Genomic DNA, 15,358 nt, shown 5'->3' on the forward strand with positions numbered 1-15,358 from the left:
AGGTTAACCATAGAAGATTTAGACTAAGACACCCTGTGAGGATCGTAAAATTCGGAGGAATAATGGGTTTTATGTTTTGTTTTAATAAAGGAAGTGGTTTCCTTTTAAGCATGTATTATCATCTCTCCATTGCTGATAAGGTAACTGAAACTCAGAGAGGAGAAGTGACTTATTTGAGGACATACAGCTAAAAATCGGTCTCTAATTGCTAGTCTAATCTGCTTTGCGCCTCCACTTAGGACTCTCAGATCTTAAAATCACCTACAAAGTAATTTTTATTCAATCTAGCACTTAATTATATCAGAGAGGTTATGTGCAGTTTATAAATCCCAAAGTAATATATAAATGTATTTAGGAATCTTCTGTTGTCCTAAATAAAACTGAGGTTTTCATTTGTAATACATATCTAACTCCCCAACTTGACAGTGAATTCCCAAGGTCAACTTCTGTACCTCCTCTACTCGCTCTCCTATCTTCTAGGGCTCTGCCCCAGCTAAGTACATAGTAAAAACTTTCTGACAAGTCACTTGGTCCTTTCTCCCACAAAGGTTCTGACCAGCAGTAGTGCAATGGGATGCCTGTTGCTACCTCTATGAGATCCATGCTCTAAACCAGTTCAGAGAGGTAGCAACAGGCATTTTGTTTCATGACCCTTCAGAGTAACTTAGATGGCAGAGGACCCAGGGGCAGAAAGAAAGTAGTTAGGTCTGGCAGCCACCTCAATGGGGAAAACAGGCAAAGAGCAAATGGAAACACAGACAAGCACGCAGAGAAGCAGTACCCAAGGCAGTGCAGAGGTGGATACCTGGGGCCAGATGCGCTTGGGTTTCTCTTTCAGCTTACCCTGTTAAGAGCCCATGGAAAGGGTGGTGAGCAGGGTCTGAGTATAAGGGGAGTGGAAGGGAAGGGTCAGTGTGTCCCAAGCCTCTGCTGCCTCCTTTTCTTTAGGCTTCCCTCTTACTGGTCCTCCCAGCCTACATTTTCCTGATCTTGCTCCCAACCTCTATATCCTCGGAACCTCTAATACTGAACAGGGTCTCCACAATCTCTCTAGAGTAGACTATAGCCTCTCTAGACTAGACTATAGCCTCTCTAGCTCTGTGACCACTCAGGGCCCCTCAAGTCACAAATCTCAGGAACCTTTGTCCTTCTGAACCCTGGAGCATTCATCCTTCATGCCCCTTAGACCTTTAGGCTTTTCCACCATTTCCACTAAAAGTGCTGGATCCAAAGCTAATAAGGGCCATATCTTGAGGGCCAAATCCTGATCCTTCCATGGTGGGGCCATAAAGGTATCCCACCCCAAGACAGAGACCAGTACATATTGTCACCCAAATCATCCCATTTCTTTGTTTCTTTCCTTTCTTTCTTTCTTTTTAAATTGAAGTATAGTTGACTAAGTCAGCCCATTTCTAACCTAAGCCCAAGTCCTGGGGTCCCTTGTACCTATCAGGATACCCCAACCAGCACAGTCTCCCTTACAATCTAAGGGAGACTCATGCTAAGTTTCCAAGGTATGGGGAGCTCCCTACTGACATTCAAGGTCAAGGTCCCCCAGTTCCCTACCAGCCCTGCCAGAGGACACCTTCCTAGGATTGCTCCCAGATCATCTCAGCATTATGATAAGGAAGCAAAGAAGCACATCAAGAACTTCCTGGGCAGGAAGAGGGAGCCAATTTGAGCCCAGAGGAAAGCACAGCAGTACCAGACTCACCTGAACATCCGGGCAAGGCCTCTTAATGGGGGGGGATTGGCTGGGAGAGTCACCTGTGCCCAGTTCTGCCCGCCCCAGGTGCTTGACCACAATGCAGCATCTCACTTGGAAACCCCTAGAGGAAGGAAAAACCTGAAGTGGTAGGCTGGTTGGCTCAAAAGAGAATTTGGCAGGACCCACCCGTGTCCATCTAAGATAGAGGGGACACAGGGAATCTGGTACTGGGGAAAAGCCCAGTTGACCCAGAGCAGTAGCCCACCAGCCAAACACACTTACTTCTCCCGACACTTGTCCAGGGCCTCGTCAGCCAGCTCCTTGAGGTTCACAAGCTTTTCCCCCCTGTAGAAGGCATCTTCGGGGAGCAATAGACATTCCAGGCCTTAGGAAGGCACCATACTCCTAGCCCCTTATCCCTAGTGAGCACAATGTTCATGGAGCCCTTCCTAAGGTAGGCCTCTTTACTCTGGCTCTTCCAATTGATTTGAGCTGACAGAGGGTCAGGTGAGGTGGAATCAGGAGTAAGGGTAGGCAGTCCCTACCCTCTATGCTGAGCAGCCTCAAATACCAACTAGCTGATTAGAGAACAAAACTTCGGGTGTGGCGGTTCTGGAAAAGGGGTGAGAGAATCAGTCACCTGTAGTGATAAGAAGGCTGCAACTGGAATCCAGGATCCGTTCACATAGAGACTCTGCAGAGAAGCCTGCAAACTAGGGAAAGGAAGAAAGACTGAGGAAGATGAGGACCTAGGAATTAACTAAACAAGGAAAGGAGACCCTCATAAAACCCTCAGGGTTTCTAACCTATGGTCCTAGAAAAAACTGGGTAACCGATATTGAACTTATGACACAAACATTCTAAACTCCTTAGTTTGGTTCTTACGATCCTCCATCATCCAGGCCCAACCTACTTCTCCAGAGCCCCACCCGCCACTAGGTCTCTTTTTCCAGTCCAAATTCCTACCACAATGGAGTGCAGAGCCCCAAGGCGGGCACATGCCAGCATGGCCACCACAAGCTCCGGTATCATGGGCATGTAGATGGCCACTCGGTCACCCTTCTGAATGCCTGCAAATAAAGGACACAGATCATGGACCATGTACCCTTCCTGCTGCTACTTGCTCTTTCTCATTCAGCCATTGCCCGCCCCCCACAGCTGACCTTTTCTGTTCCCCTATTACCACATTCCTTCCATTCCTTGTCGACTTCCCCCAAGTCCTCAGATACCGCAGGGCAGGACCCTCCAGTCCCCTTCTTATAAACCCGATACTCACCCTGTTTTTGAAGAACATTGCTGCATCGACACACTTGGACCAGTAGCTCACGATATGTGATCTGGGTGGTCTCCTCTGGTTCATTGCCCTCCCTGAAATACATCAGAAAAAAATCAGTCATTAGGGAATATAACCTCTTCCCCAAAACAAAAAATAGGAACAGTCATAATAGCCATTCAGGAACACCAAGGCTCCTCATGAATGTCCTGTGAGGGTGAGCTGTCTGCCATCACACCTTGAACTGACTGGTCAGATACTCTGGCCTTTTAAAGTATACTTTATACACAAGCTGTCTGTCACTGGAAAATGCAGTGTCCATCTGTGAGCCTCATTTAGGTTGGTAAAATGGGATGATGGTCCCTTCTCTTCCATCATAGGGATGTACTAAGGAGAAATTATATCAGAGATGTGATTCTTCCTAAGCACGGTGTCAAGACTGCCATTGGTGTTATTCAAAGTGGGTCTCCAGATCACTTATTCCCAAGGGAACTTATTAAAATGTAGATTCCTGAGCCCCAACTCAGACCTACTGAATCAGAATCTGCCTCTTTATTACAAGCTGGTATAAAGATTCAGTTGGTGATTTTTTTTAAAGATTTGTTTATCTATTTTAGAGAGAGAGAGAGAGAGAGAGAGAGAGAGAGAGAAAGAATATGAGCAGGAGGGGTAGAGGGAGAGAGAATCTCAAGCAGATTCTGTGCTTAGTGTGGAGCCAATGCCAGGCTTGACCTCATGACCCCGAGATCACGACCTGAGCCGAAACCAAGAGTCAGATGCTCAACTGACTGCACCACCCAGGCGCCCCTCAGTTGGTGATTCTGATACACATTTAAAGTTTCAGGGGTGACTGGGTGGCTCAGTCTGTTAAGCGTCCAACTCTTGATTTCGGCTCAGGTCATAATCTCCGGGTTGTGAGACTGAGCCCCATGTTGGGCTCTGTGCTGGGCACAGAGTCTGCCTAAGATTCTCTCTTTCCCTCTCCCCGTCTCTAAAAAGAAAAAAAAAAGTTTCAGAATCACTACACTTTATCATTTATCATCTGATTTCTGTCTACCTCCTCAGCCTTGCCTCCCACACCTTTCTAGGCTTCAGCCTCGTTTCCTTCACATTTGCTTACTCAACAACTACTATATGTGCTATATACATATATAGAAATAAGGCACTGATGAACAAGACAAGCAAGATCCCTGACAACATGGAGCTTATATTCCAATGACAGTGCAAAAAGTATACAAGTAACAAATAAAGCCAAGATACTTTCAGATGATAAGCATTATGAAGGATATAAAGAATGATATAATGAGTGACTAATTGGAAATACTTTTTTAAAAAGACATCTTAAGGAACTTTCACGATGGTATGTGAAGATTTAATGACCCCCAGTGATTTTTTTCAATTTTATGATTTTTTTGAATAATACATATATACAAATGGAACCACAAAAAAAGATATGTAATGAGAAGTGTCCCTCCCACCCCTACTCCCAAGTCATCCTGCCAATTGGCAGCCTCTATTTGTACTATGTTGTGTAACTTTCTAGAAATAGTCAATATGCAGACAAGACCACTTCTAATAGGTGGGAGGGTGCAGAGCAACTGAACTAATATGGAGTGACCAAGACAATCACTTTGGAAGAAGACTACACTGTTAGCATCTTTCATAAGATCCCTCAGATATCATTGAAAATGGAAATTTAAAAACTAAATTTAAAAAATTGAATTTTAATACTGTTCAGAAGAGAGATAAGCACTCACAGTCCCCAACCAAGCCTGGATGGGAAGAGGTAGGAAAGAGCTGTTTTAACCATGGGACAGGCCTATTATAGAAGCACATATATGTATTTATGTTTACATATTCTTGTTTTTTCTGTACATATAATGGTATACAATATACACTATTCTGTATAGTGTTTTTTTAATTGAGTATAACATACATCCAATAAACTACATGAATCTTTTTTTTTTAAGATTTTATTTATTTATTTATTTATTTGACAGAGATAGAGACAGCCAGCCAGAGAGGGAACACAAGCAGGGGGAGTTGGAGAGGAAGAAGCAGGCTCATAGCAGAGGAGCCTGATGTGGGGCTCGATCCCATAATGCTGGGATCTACGCCCTAAGCCGAAGGCAGATGCTTAACCGCTGTGCCACCCAGGCGCCCCAAACTACATGAATCTTAAGTATAGAGCTCAATCATCCTGCTTTTTAAAAACTTTAACAATATACTTTGATATAATTCCCCATCAAGACCTACAGTGCTGTTTGATTTTCCTTGTCATCTGCATAATGTTCCACAGTTTGTATGTGCCATAGTTTATCTAACAAATAAATGCTTCAATGAATATCTTTATTCAAATGTCATTTTACTCACTTGCAAATATATCTATAGGATGAATTATTAGAAATGAAATTGTTGGGTCAAAGGATATGTGCATTTTAAATATTAATAAACAATTAGAGGACAACTACTTTAAATAATGGTCAGAGAAGGCTTCCGCCTGGGGAGGTGATACTTGAGCTAAAAGACCCGAGTAATAAGAAGTAGTCAACCATATGAATTCTTGAGAAGGGTATCCTGGGCAGAGAGAACATCGAAATTTGGAAAGGCAATGAGGCAGTAAAGAGCTTGGCCTATTCAAAGAACAGTAGGAAGCCAGCATGGCTGGAGCACAGTGAACAAGAAGAAGGATAAGAATGAGACTTAGGCAGCAGCCAGATCACATAGGGCCTTGTAGTAATGGTAGGAAGTTTGAATTTTATTCTGAGTGGGTTCCTCCTGGCTTCCTACACACAAAAGCTGACCTCCATACTTTTGATCATGCCATTGCCCCTGCTCAGAACACCTTCCCCTCTCCTTCTGGCATAAGTACCACATAGACCTCCCTAAATACTGCAGGCCATTGCTCTCCCTCTCTTTCCTTACTACCCAGAGTACTCAAGAAAGAGGTAACTAAAACCCAGAGAGATGTAGTAGCTTGGCCAAGGTCAAACGATAAGTGGTAGAGCCAAGAATAGATCCTCAGGTCTTCTCATTTCAAGGCACAACTTTTTTGCCTTGTAGTGTGAAGGACAGGGACTAGCAGGGAAAACAGGCCTTGGAGGTTACACAGAAGAATATCAGCCTCTTTCCAGCTCCTGGCTTGATGAGTCAGTTACTATCCTTTCCTTGGCATAGCCCTCCTAGGGCTAAGAGTAGCCAAGCACAGAGAGCTCTCTAAAGTGAGAAGGAACACAGAGAGAGGAAGTTGGCAAATGGCCCTGAATGCCAGAGGCAAAAAGCCATTTTCTTAACTGGCCCAGTGATGAGTGCCACAGAAACTTCAGAACATCTCATTATGGCTAAATGCCGACATATACCACATACCCATGCACACATATCCCGCATGTGTACCACATACCACCTCACCTGTGTGTACTTGCATGCATAAAATCACATATACTAATATGCAAAACATCGTACACATAAAAGCTGCCCATTTGTACACAGAGGCACAAATACGGAGAAATATATGGACCCAGGACTCAAACATGGGCCTATCTACAAGTACATGCACCACACTTATGTACCCATCTACGTGCACAGCCTGCCCTTCTGAAACACTAGCAAATCATTGTTTTATTTGCTTCACATAACTTTCCATTATTTGAAATTATCTCGTATATTTTACTTGCTTATATATTACCTGTGTCGTTTATTGGAATATAAGCTCCATGGTAACAGAGGATTTGTCTGTCTTGTTCATTACTACATCCCTAGAACCTAGAATAGAGCCTGGTACATAGAAGCTACACAGGACAGATAAGCACAAACCTATACAAGAACTGCTTACTTGAGCCTACTTCTAGTTACACACACATACACACACACACCCCTCAGTGTACATTCCTCTCCCAGGCTCTGGGCTCAAGTTATGCATTATTGATATAGGCACCTTATTCCTTCCAGTGTCTTCTTTCTCTGACATACACACCAGGCTGGGGCCCCTGGCTCATTAGGAGGAGGAGGTGAACAGAATACTGGCCTACTGCAAGCTCCCAAGCCCTCTAGGATGTTAAGAATTTTTTTTAAAAGATTTTATTTATTTATTTATTTGACAGAGATAGAGACAGCCAGCGAGAGAGGGAACACAAGCAGGGGGAGTGGGAGAGGAAGAAGCAGGCTCATAGCGGAGGAGCCTGATGTGGGGCTCGATCCCAGAATGCCGGGATCACGCCCCGAGCCGAAGGCAGACACTTAACGACTGCGCCACCCAGGCACCCCAAGAATTTTTTTTAAAGAAAGATTTTATTTATTTATTTGCCAGAGAGAAAGCGCACACAAGAGAGCGAGAGTACAAGAAGGGGGGGCAGAAGGGGGAGCAGAAGGGGGAGCAGCAGGCAGAGGGAGAAGCAGGCTACCCGTTGAGCAAGGAGCCCAATGCGGGACTCAATTCCAGGACCCTGGGATCATGACCTGAGCTGAAGGCAGATGCTTAATTGACTGAGCCATCCAGGTGCCCTGGATGGATGTTAAGAATTTTTAAAAGAACATTCAGTTTAGTCTCCTAACTCCAAAGAGATCCAAAGAGGACATTTAAGGTGCTCACGGTCACATGATTGGTTGTGGCACAGAAGATCTCACTTTCCTTGTGATCTATTGGTACTACCTTTTTTACATTTATTGGGGCTTTATATTTCCCATCACACCTTGGGTTCTTAGAGGGTGGGGATCACGTCCTCTTCCTCTCGATCTCCTCCACGCTCAGCTGGCACAATAAGTACTTAAGGTTCATGGTTGAATCATAGAAAACCTGATAATTGATTAATGACAGGGAAGACTGGAACTCCCTCTTTATATGAGGGACATTCACTGTATTGGAGATTTTAGTTCCCTAGATTAGCAGAGGAGTAAGGCACAGGATAGGAGGAAAGAGCTGGGGGAAAATTAGGTGGAAAAAGTTAGGTTCTTCACAGAAACAGAGGGCAGGATCTAACCTGGTAGGTTAGGCCTTCTAGAGGAGAAAAACCCAGATGAGAAAAGGAGTCAAACCTATTGTGAGAGGACACACTAAACTGAGCTGTTTGGCCTGGAGAAGAGAAGATACTGAAATACATGATAGTAAGTCTCACTATCTGTATCTTTTTGCTTCTACAGGTTCAGGCCACCTTCATCTCTTGCCTGGATGACCACAAAGGCCCCAAACTGGTCTCCCATTTCACTCTTACCCTCTTCCAATCCATACATCATCTGGAATAATCTATTAAAAACATAAACCAGGTTATATTACCTCCTGTTTAAAATCCTTTAGTGGCTTTCATTGCATGTAGAAGAAAATCCAAACTTCTATGCCTTGTATCTTCTCCAACTCATCTTGTGCCATTGTCCCATTTTGCTCAATAGACTCCAAACACATTATGAGCCTTCCTACTAATACAATATGTTCTTCCCCCGGTTTTTCAAACGGTTTGTTCTATGTCATGCTTCAGATCACTCTAAGTAGCATCAGCCCTTCCTATTATTCTTCATCACAACACTGTTTATTTTTTTCATGGCATTTTTCTCAAGCTATAATTGTATTATTATTTATTTTTCTAATTGTCCATCTCTCCTACTAGACTATAAGCTTCCTGAAAGCACAGACCCAATTGGTCTTGTTCACTACTGAATCCCCAGTGCCTTGCAAAGAAACTTGTATATAGTCAGTGCTCAGTAAATATTTGCTGAATAAATGAATGAACCTGAAGGATTATTATGGGAAAGAAGCAGACTAGTGTTACATAACTATAAATGGAAGAGGTGGGTCAATTGGGAGATTTCAATATAAGGAAAGCCTTTCTAACCGTCAGAACTGTCCAATGATAGAAGGTATTCCTTTAGGAGCTTCCTAACTCTGGAGATATATAGAATCTGGGATTTGCAGGGATACTAAAGAGCAGACTCCAAGACATGGCTGGGAACAACCAAGCAAGGCCAATGTGTCTCAAAGCATGGTCACACAGTGTTAATAATGCAAATTCCAAGGCCCTGCCCCATATAGCTGCTGTATAGAATAGTACAGATTGGGCCAGGGAAACCCTACCTACTAATCATTCTTCAGGGAGTGGGGGCCTTCGAATTCTCATTTTATGAGCAACCCATGTGATTCATGTTTTCTGAAGTTTGAGATGACCTTTAAGGCTCTTTAAACTTTGAAATTCTTTGATTATGTAAAATTAAGAAAACATGTGAAATAATGTGTTCTATGATCCATAAAGCACTGCACAAGTGTGAGGCACTCAGATATAGGTATACCCTCAAGTCACTTTCCCTTTCACCAAGGGAAGAGGGAGTGGGAGCAACATAACTTTACCAATTAGCAGGCTAATGTTCCCTCTGGGTACTCCTGCCCTAGTCACAGTGAAGAGGGAGAAGGGCTGGAGGAGGAGGTGAGAGGAGGCAGACCTCAAAGATTGAATCATAAATCACTTAGAATGCCAGAGGAGGACAAGGCTTTCAATGTCCACCATCCTTACTTACAGATGAGAAACCTAATACACAAATGGGAAGTGATGGCCTCAAGGTTACTTAGCACATTAGTAGCCCCATTATTCTAAAGCAGTGCTATCCAACATAGTAGCCACAAGTCACATATAGCTATCGAACATTTGAAATATGGCAGAACTAAATGCTTAATTTTATTTAATTTTAATTATTTTAAATATTAATAGTCACCTGTGTCTAGTTATAGTATTTAAATGTCTCGTTTAGGCATTCTCCTAAATGACGTGGCCTCCAAAACGAGGATTTTTTTTTTCCAAAGCCAGAATTAGCATTAGGAAGAAAATCAAAGTGCAGGTGTCCTGAGAACTGTAGGGCTGAAGTCCACCAAGGATGGATTTTTAGCATACCTGTAATCACCCAAGAGAATTGAAAACATATACTCCTACAAAAGCTTGTACACAAATGTTCATAACAGCATTATTCATGATATTAAAAAGAGAAAACAATCCAGATATCCATCAACTGAAGAATGGATAAATAAAATGTGGTATATCTATACAATGTAATATTATTTATCTAGGACAAAAAGGAATGAAGTACTAAGTCAGTTAGAGAAAGACAATTATCATATGATCTCACTGATATGTGGAATTTGAGAGACAAGGCAGAGGATCATAGGGGAAGAGAGGAAAAAATGAAACAAGACGAAACCAGAGAGGGAGAGAAACCATAAGAGACTCTTAATCTCAGGAAACAAACTGAGGGTTGTTGGAGTGGAAAGGGGTGGGAGGGATGGGGTGGTTGGGTGATGGGACACTGGGGAGGGTATGTGTTGTGGTGAGCACTGTGTATTGAGTAAGACTGATGAATCACAGACCTATACGCCTGAAACAAATAATACATTATATGTTAATAATAATTTTAAAAAGTAAAATTAATTAATTATTTTTAAAAAGGAATAAGTTACTGATACATGCTACAACACTTGTGAACCTTTAAAACATTATGGTAAGTAAAAGAAGCTAGAAAAAAAGGCCACATGTTGTATGATTCCATTTATATGAAATGTCCAGAATAGTCAGAGCCATAGAGACAGAAAATAGATTAGCGGTTGCCCAGGGCTACAGAGGGAACATTTGGAGGAAAATGAGGAGTGACTGTAATGAATATGGGGTTTCTTTTCAGAGTGGTGAAAATGTTCTAAAATTGGTTGTGATGGGGGTGCCTGGGTGGCTCAGTTGGTTGGGCGTCTGCCTTTGGCTCAGGTCATGATCCCAGGATCCTGGGATCAAGCCCCCAATTGGGCTCTCTGCTCAGCGGGAGCCTGCTTCTCCCTCTCCCTGCTGTTCTCCCTCCTTGTACTCTCTCTCTATGTCAAATAAATAAAGAAAACCTTTAAAAAATAAATAATATTAAATTAAAAATAAAATAGGTTGTGATGATGATTGCACAACTCTGTGAATATAACAAAAATCACTGACTTGTACACTTTAAATGGGTAAGTTGCATGGTGTGAATTATATCTCAAATTTTAAAATTTTGTGATTTTGATTAGCATTGCAATAACATACAGAATAATTTGGAAAAACAGACATCTTTACAAATCTTCCTTTCCGGAAAGTTTGTCTCTTAGCACTATTCATTCATTCATTCATTCATTCATTCATTCATTCTGTCTCTTTCTATTTGCCTAAAGACTTGGCACTTATTTATTTTAACGTTATAGTCATATGTATACATCTGTTTCCTTCACTGGACTGTAAGTTCCTTAAAGGCAGACATCTTTTTATCTTTTTCCTCCTCAGTGCTTAGCATAAAATTTGATACACATTGGGTAATTAATACATAATAGTGAAATAAATGGGAGAAAGAAAGAAAGAAAGAAAGAAAGAAAGAAAGAAAGAAAGAAAGAAAGAAAGAAGAGAGGAAGGAAGGAAGGAAGGAAGGAAGGAAGGAAGGAAGGAAGGAAGAAAGAAAGAAAGAAAGAAAGAAAGAAAGAAAGAAAGAAAGAAAGAAAGAAAGTTAGTTCTCTGCTCATGTGACCAGCCAGATCCAAGCTGATCAGGGTGAGGAAACATGGAAAGAAAGGGGATTACAGAGGATACAAACAAAGTAGATAGATGCTAGACAGGCAGGGGGAAATGGCAGACAGAAGGAGAAGAGTATAAAACTTATGGAATGGGATTTGGAGAAATATAAAGAAGAGTTTCTTGAGCCCCTATAATGGGCTCAGTTCTGGACTCTGCCATGGGAGAGCAGGGCAATAAGCCCCTGGAGTTGAGGTTCAGGTTATGGGACTTGTGCTTTGCAATCTAGGCTATTATTGCATCCTGTCCTCATGCCAGCTATTTTCAGGCTTTGATCCAGGAAACTTGTGCCTGTACCCCTTGGCCAAGGTGGCTTTGGTGCCAGTTAGATTCTGCAATTCTTCTCTGTTGACAAGGCAGACCTAGGTCAGCGTAGAAGGTAACCCTTTCCCACTGCTTACATAGCTACTTACAGGAGGGAAATCATATGCACGCGTTCCTTCCACACCGTGTCCCATGCTAGCCTTACCTAAAACAAGTGAATGAGGGCAGTCCTCTCAGATCCTTTATTACCACAGCATTTGGAATGTTGCCTAAAACAGAAATATGACTAGAGCAGAAAAGGAAAGTGGAAAGAACAGCCGAGGGGACTGTTTTATATGTACATTGAGTGTCTCAATTTTGACAAACGCAAAAATATTTATTACAATGGTTCTATGTTATTTAGGTAGATAGCATGGTTGAAATCATTAGTTTTCACGGGAGGGTACTCTATTCCTATGGGTGGTTGAGCAGGAAAAGTTTTAAGAGAGTAAGTGTCCAGATTCTCAACTTCCATATATAAACTTTCCTAACACTGATCTGTCTGTGTTGGTTCTCCTTTCTCACTTTCTCCTTCACAAACATACTTCTCCCACTCTATTTTTTTTAAAAAAATGGGGCGCCTGGGTGGTTCAGTCGGTTAGTGGCCTGCCTTCAGATCAGGTCATGATCCCAGGGTCCTAGGATTGAGCCCCGAGCCCCACCTCAGACTCCCTGCTCAGCAAGGAGTCCTCTTCCCCCTCTGCCCCTCCCCTGGCTTGTGCACGCGAGCGCTCTCTCCCTCTCTCTCTCAAATAAATAAATAAAATCCTTAAAAAATAAAAATAAAAGGGGTGCCTGGGTGGCACAGCGGTTGGGCGTCTGCCTTCGGCTCAGGGCGTGATCCCAGCGTTATGGGATCGAGCCCCGCATCGGGCTCCTCCACTGGGAGCCTGCTTCTTCCTCTCCCACTCCCCCTGCTTGTGTTCCCTCTCTCGCTGGCTGTCTCTATCTCTGTTGAATAAATAAATAAAATCTTTAAAAAAATAAAATAAAATAAAATAAAATAAAAATTAAAAAAAATTTAAATGCCTTCTCTCTTATTCCAAACATTATGCCTATACCATGCCAAGGTTAAACCAAACCAAACCAAAACAAAACAAAAACAAAAACAAAAACACCCTCCAGAGTGCCAAAGGGACAATTTGAAAACTGTAACCTCAGACGGAAAAGCCCAAGAGAACAAATCAGAAAGCTTTTTTAAGAAATCAATACTGAAAGGAGTAATATCTTCATTTATCCAGGTGACAAACTCATGGTAACACTACATGCCTTATTTCTCTTAGAATTGTAATTCAGAAGTTAAACAGTTATCATATTTATTTTAATCGAAAAAGAAGCTGGGCATTTTCTAACAAAAGAAATCTCATTTGGCTGATTTGTTAGCAGTTTTCTATAGATTACATGAGCTAAATTTGTAATTCCAAGATTTCAAAAGAGATACATGAAATATATACATGTATACAATATAAAACACACTGGAAATTAGATTTTTTGGAATTATTATTTTTTAAAGATTATATTTATTTGAGAGAGAGAGCACACGTGCATGCACATGAGCTCAGAGGAGGGGCAGAGGGAGAGGGAGAAGCAAGCTTCCTGCTGGGCAAGGAGCCCGAGATGGGGCTTGATCCCAGGACCCTGGGATCTTGGCCGAAGCTAAAGGCAGATGCTTCACCAACTGAGCCACCCAGGCTCCCCAATTTTTTGCAATTATTTAATCTTATGATTAACTGTTTAAATGTGAACTTTAAAATGCATAAAGAGTTGTGTAATTTTTCAAAACTCTTTTAGGTATATAACTTTAAAAGTTTAAGACTGTTAATCTAAATAATTATTTTTCTGGGACACCTGGGTAGCACAGTCAGTTAAGCATCCAACTCTTGGTTATGGCTCAGGTTGTGATCTCAAGGTGATGAGATAAAGCCCCATGTCAGACTCCACGGGCTCCTCACTCAGCGTGGAATCTGCTGAGAGTCTCTCTCCCTCTCCCTCTGCCCCTCCTGCTCATGCTCTCTCTCTCTAAAATCAAACAAACAAACAAACAAACAAACAAACAAATATTTCTCAAAGGTACCCTGCCACTGACCACCACATCTGAGGAGCTTATAAAAATATAAGTCAGAAGTCTTATCCTTTGGAGATTCTGATTTGATAGGCTGGTGGGGTTCAGGAATCTGGATTATTAACAAGATCCTCAGATAATTATTTGGAGTCACCAGACCTAGATTTATTGTTTACACCTAATTCAATGTATGAATTTACACAAATTTTCCCCTCTCTCTGAGCCTCAGTTTCCTTCTCCATAAAGTATTAGAGGGGAGGAGGGAGGAGGGAGAAGACTGGTATTAGCCTGGATAACTTCTAATATATCTTAGACTCCTTGATTCTCATTACTTCCTTTCAGAAGCAGGAGAATGGGCCCTAAAAGTCAGTTTCAGAGAAAAACGGTTTTAGTTACATAGGGGGCAGGGTGCAGGGGGGAGAGTAAACTTAGCTGAGGTAGAGACCAAATAGAAGTAAATAAAATAAAAGTAATAAAAGTAAGGGGCACATGGGTGGCTCAGGTCATGATCTCAGGGTCGTGGGATCAAGCCCCACATCGGGCTCTGCACTCAGCATGGAGTCTGTTGAGATCCCTTCTCTCTTTCCCTCTATCCCTCCCCCTGCTCATGCTTGCTCTCTCTCTGTGTGTCTCTCTCTCTTTCTCAGTCTAAAATAGGTAAATAAAATCTTTTTTTAAAAAGTAATAACACCTGACAAGCTTGTCTCACACGGTATTTGCATAGATCAAATAGGAATTCAGCTAATTCCTTACACGAGTATGGAATAAAACGACTTTAGAGGATAATCCTTTACCTGATCCTCACAGCTACTTTAGCAACAGGTAGAGCAGGTACAATTATCCCCATTTCAAAGATAAAAGAAATCCAGAGGAAGTGGCTTGCCAGGGCTACACAGTGGGGTTAAGGAAAATCTGTAACTTGGTCCCAGGTTTCTGACTTCCAGGTTAGTGTTTGTTCAACTACACCAATTCGGAGTGTACCTAAATGGACACAGAGAAGCCTCTTTCCTAAGAATCTCCAGGAACACTGTGAGAAGGAGTGAAAGAGGCTCTCATCCACTTTGAGCTTTAGCCCATGGTCAGGATCATGCATGCCACAATCTCTTCAATATCCTGAGAACTTCCTGAAAGACCCAAAACCTCTGGCAAGGAAGCCTGCATATGTCTACCTTCACAGTCCTTGGCAGTGCTCAAGTGTCACACAAGCACTTGTACAGTCATTTGCTCCTACAGACATGACCCCCATTCTGTGAAATAAGGCAAAATACATTGTCTCCAACATTTTCTTCCTAAATGAAATTCCAGCTCACAGACAAAAATCTTGCCCCACCCTCCCAGAATGTCAGCTCCATGAGGACAAGGACCAGATTTCTTTTGTTTATTGCTATGTCTAAGCACCTAATGCATGCCTGGCACATATCGTAAATATCTGTAATTTTTTAAAAACCTGCTGCTAGAAGCTA

General features: G+C 42.1%; 1 protein-coding gene across 2 annotated transcripts in view; it reads right to left on the reverse strand.

Moving 5' to 3' along the window:
• The window catches only part of ACSS2 (acyl-CoA synthetase short chain family member 2), a 45,486-nt gene that overhangs the window by 9,813 nt on the left and 20,315 nt on the right, over nucleotides 1–15,358 (reverse strand). The window contains exons 3-8 of one of the 2 annotated variants that reach the window (XM_045806205.2): nucleotides 2,985–3,076; nucleotides 2,675–2,778; nucleotides 2,349–2,421; nucleotides 1,991–2,066; nucleotides 1,715–1,829; nucleotides 806–844 (exon numbers count right to left, since the gene is read on the reverse strand). In XM_045806205.2, coding sequence (XP_045662161.1) covers nucleotides 806–844; nucleotides 1,715–1,829; nucleotides 1,991–2,066; nucleotides 2,349–2,421; nucleotides 2,675–2,778; nucleotides 2,985–3,076 — 499 coding nt within the window. The remainder of the gene's footprint in view (nucleotides 1–805; nucleotides 845–1,714; nucleotides 1,830–1,990; nucleotides 2,067–2,348; nucleotides 2,422–2,674; nucleotides 2,779–2,984; nucleotides 3,077–15,358) is intronic. The other variant, XM_045806215.2, reaches the window with a different exon arrangement.

This window comes from Ursus americanus, chromosome 22 (assembly GCF_024610735.1).
Source record: "Ursus americanus isolate L20-20 chromosome 22, mUrsAme1.1.p, whole genome shotgun sequence".
NCBI classification, from domain to species: domain Eukaryota; kingdom Metazoa; phylum Chordata; class Mammalia; order Carnivora; family Ursidae; genus Ursus; species Ursus americanus.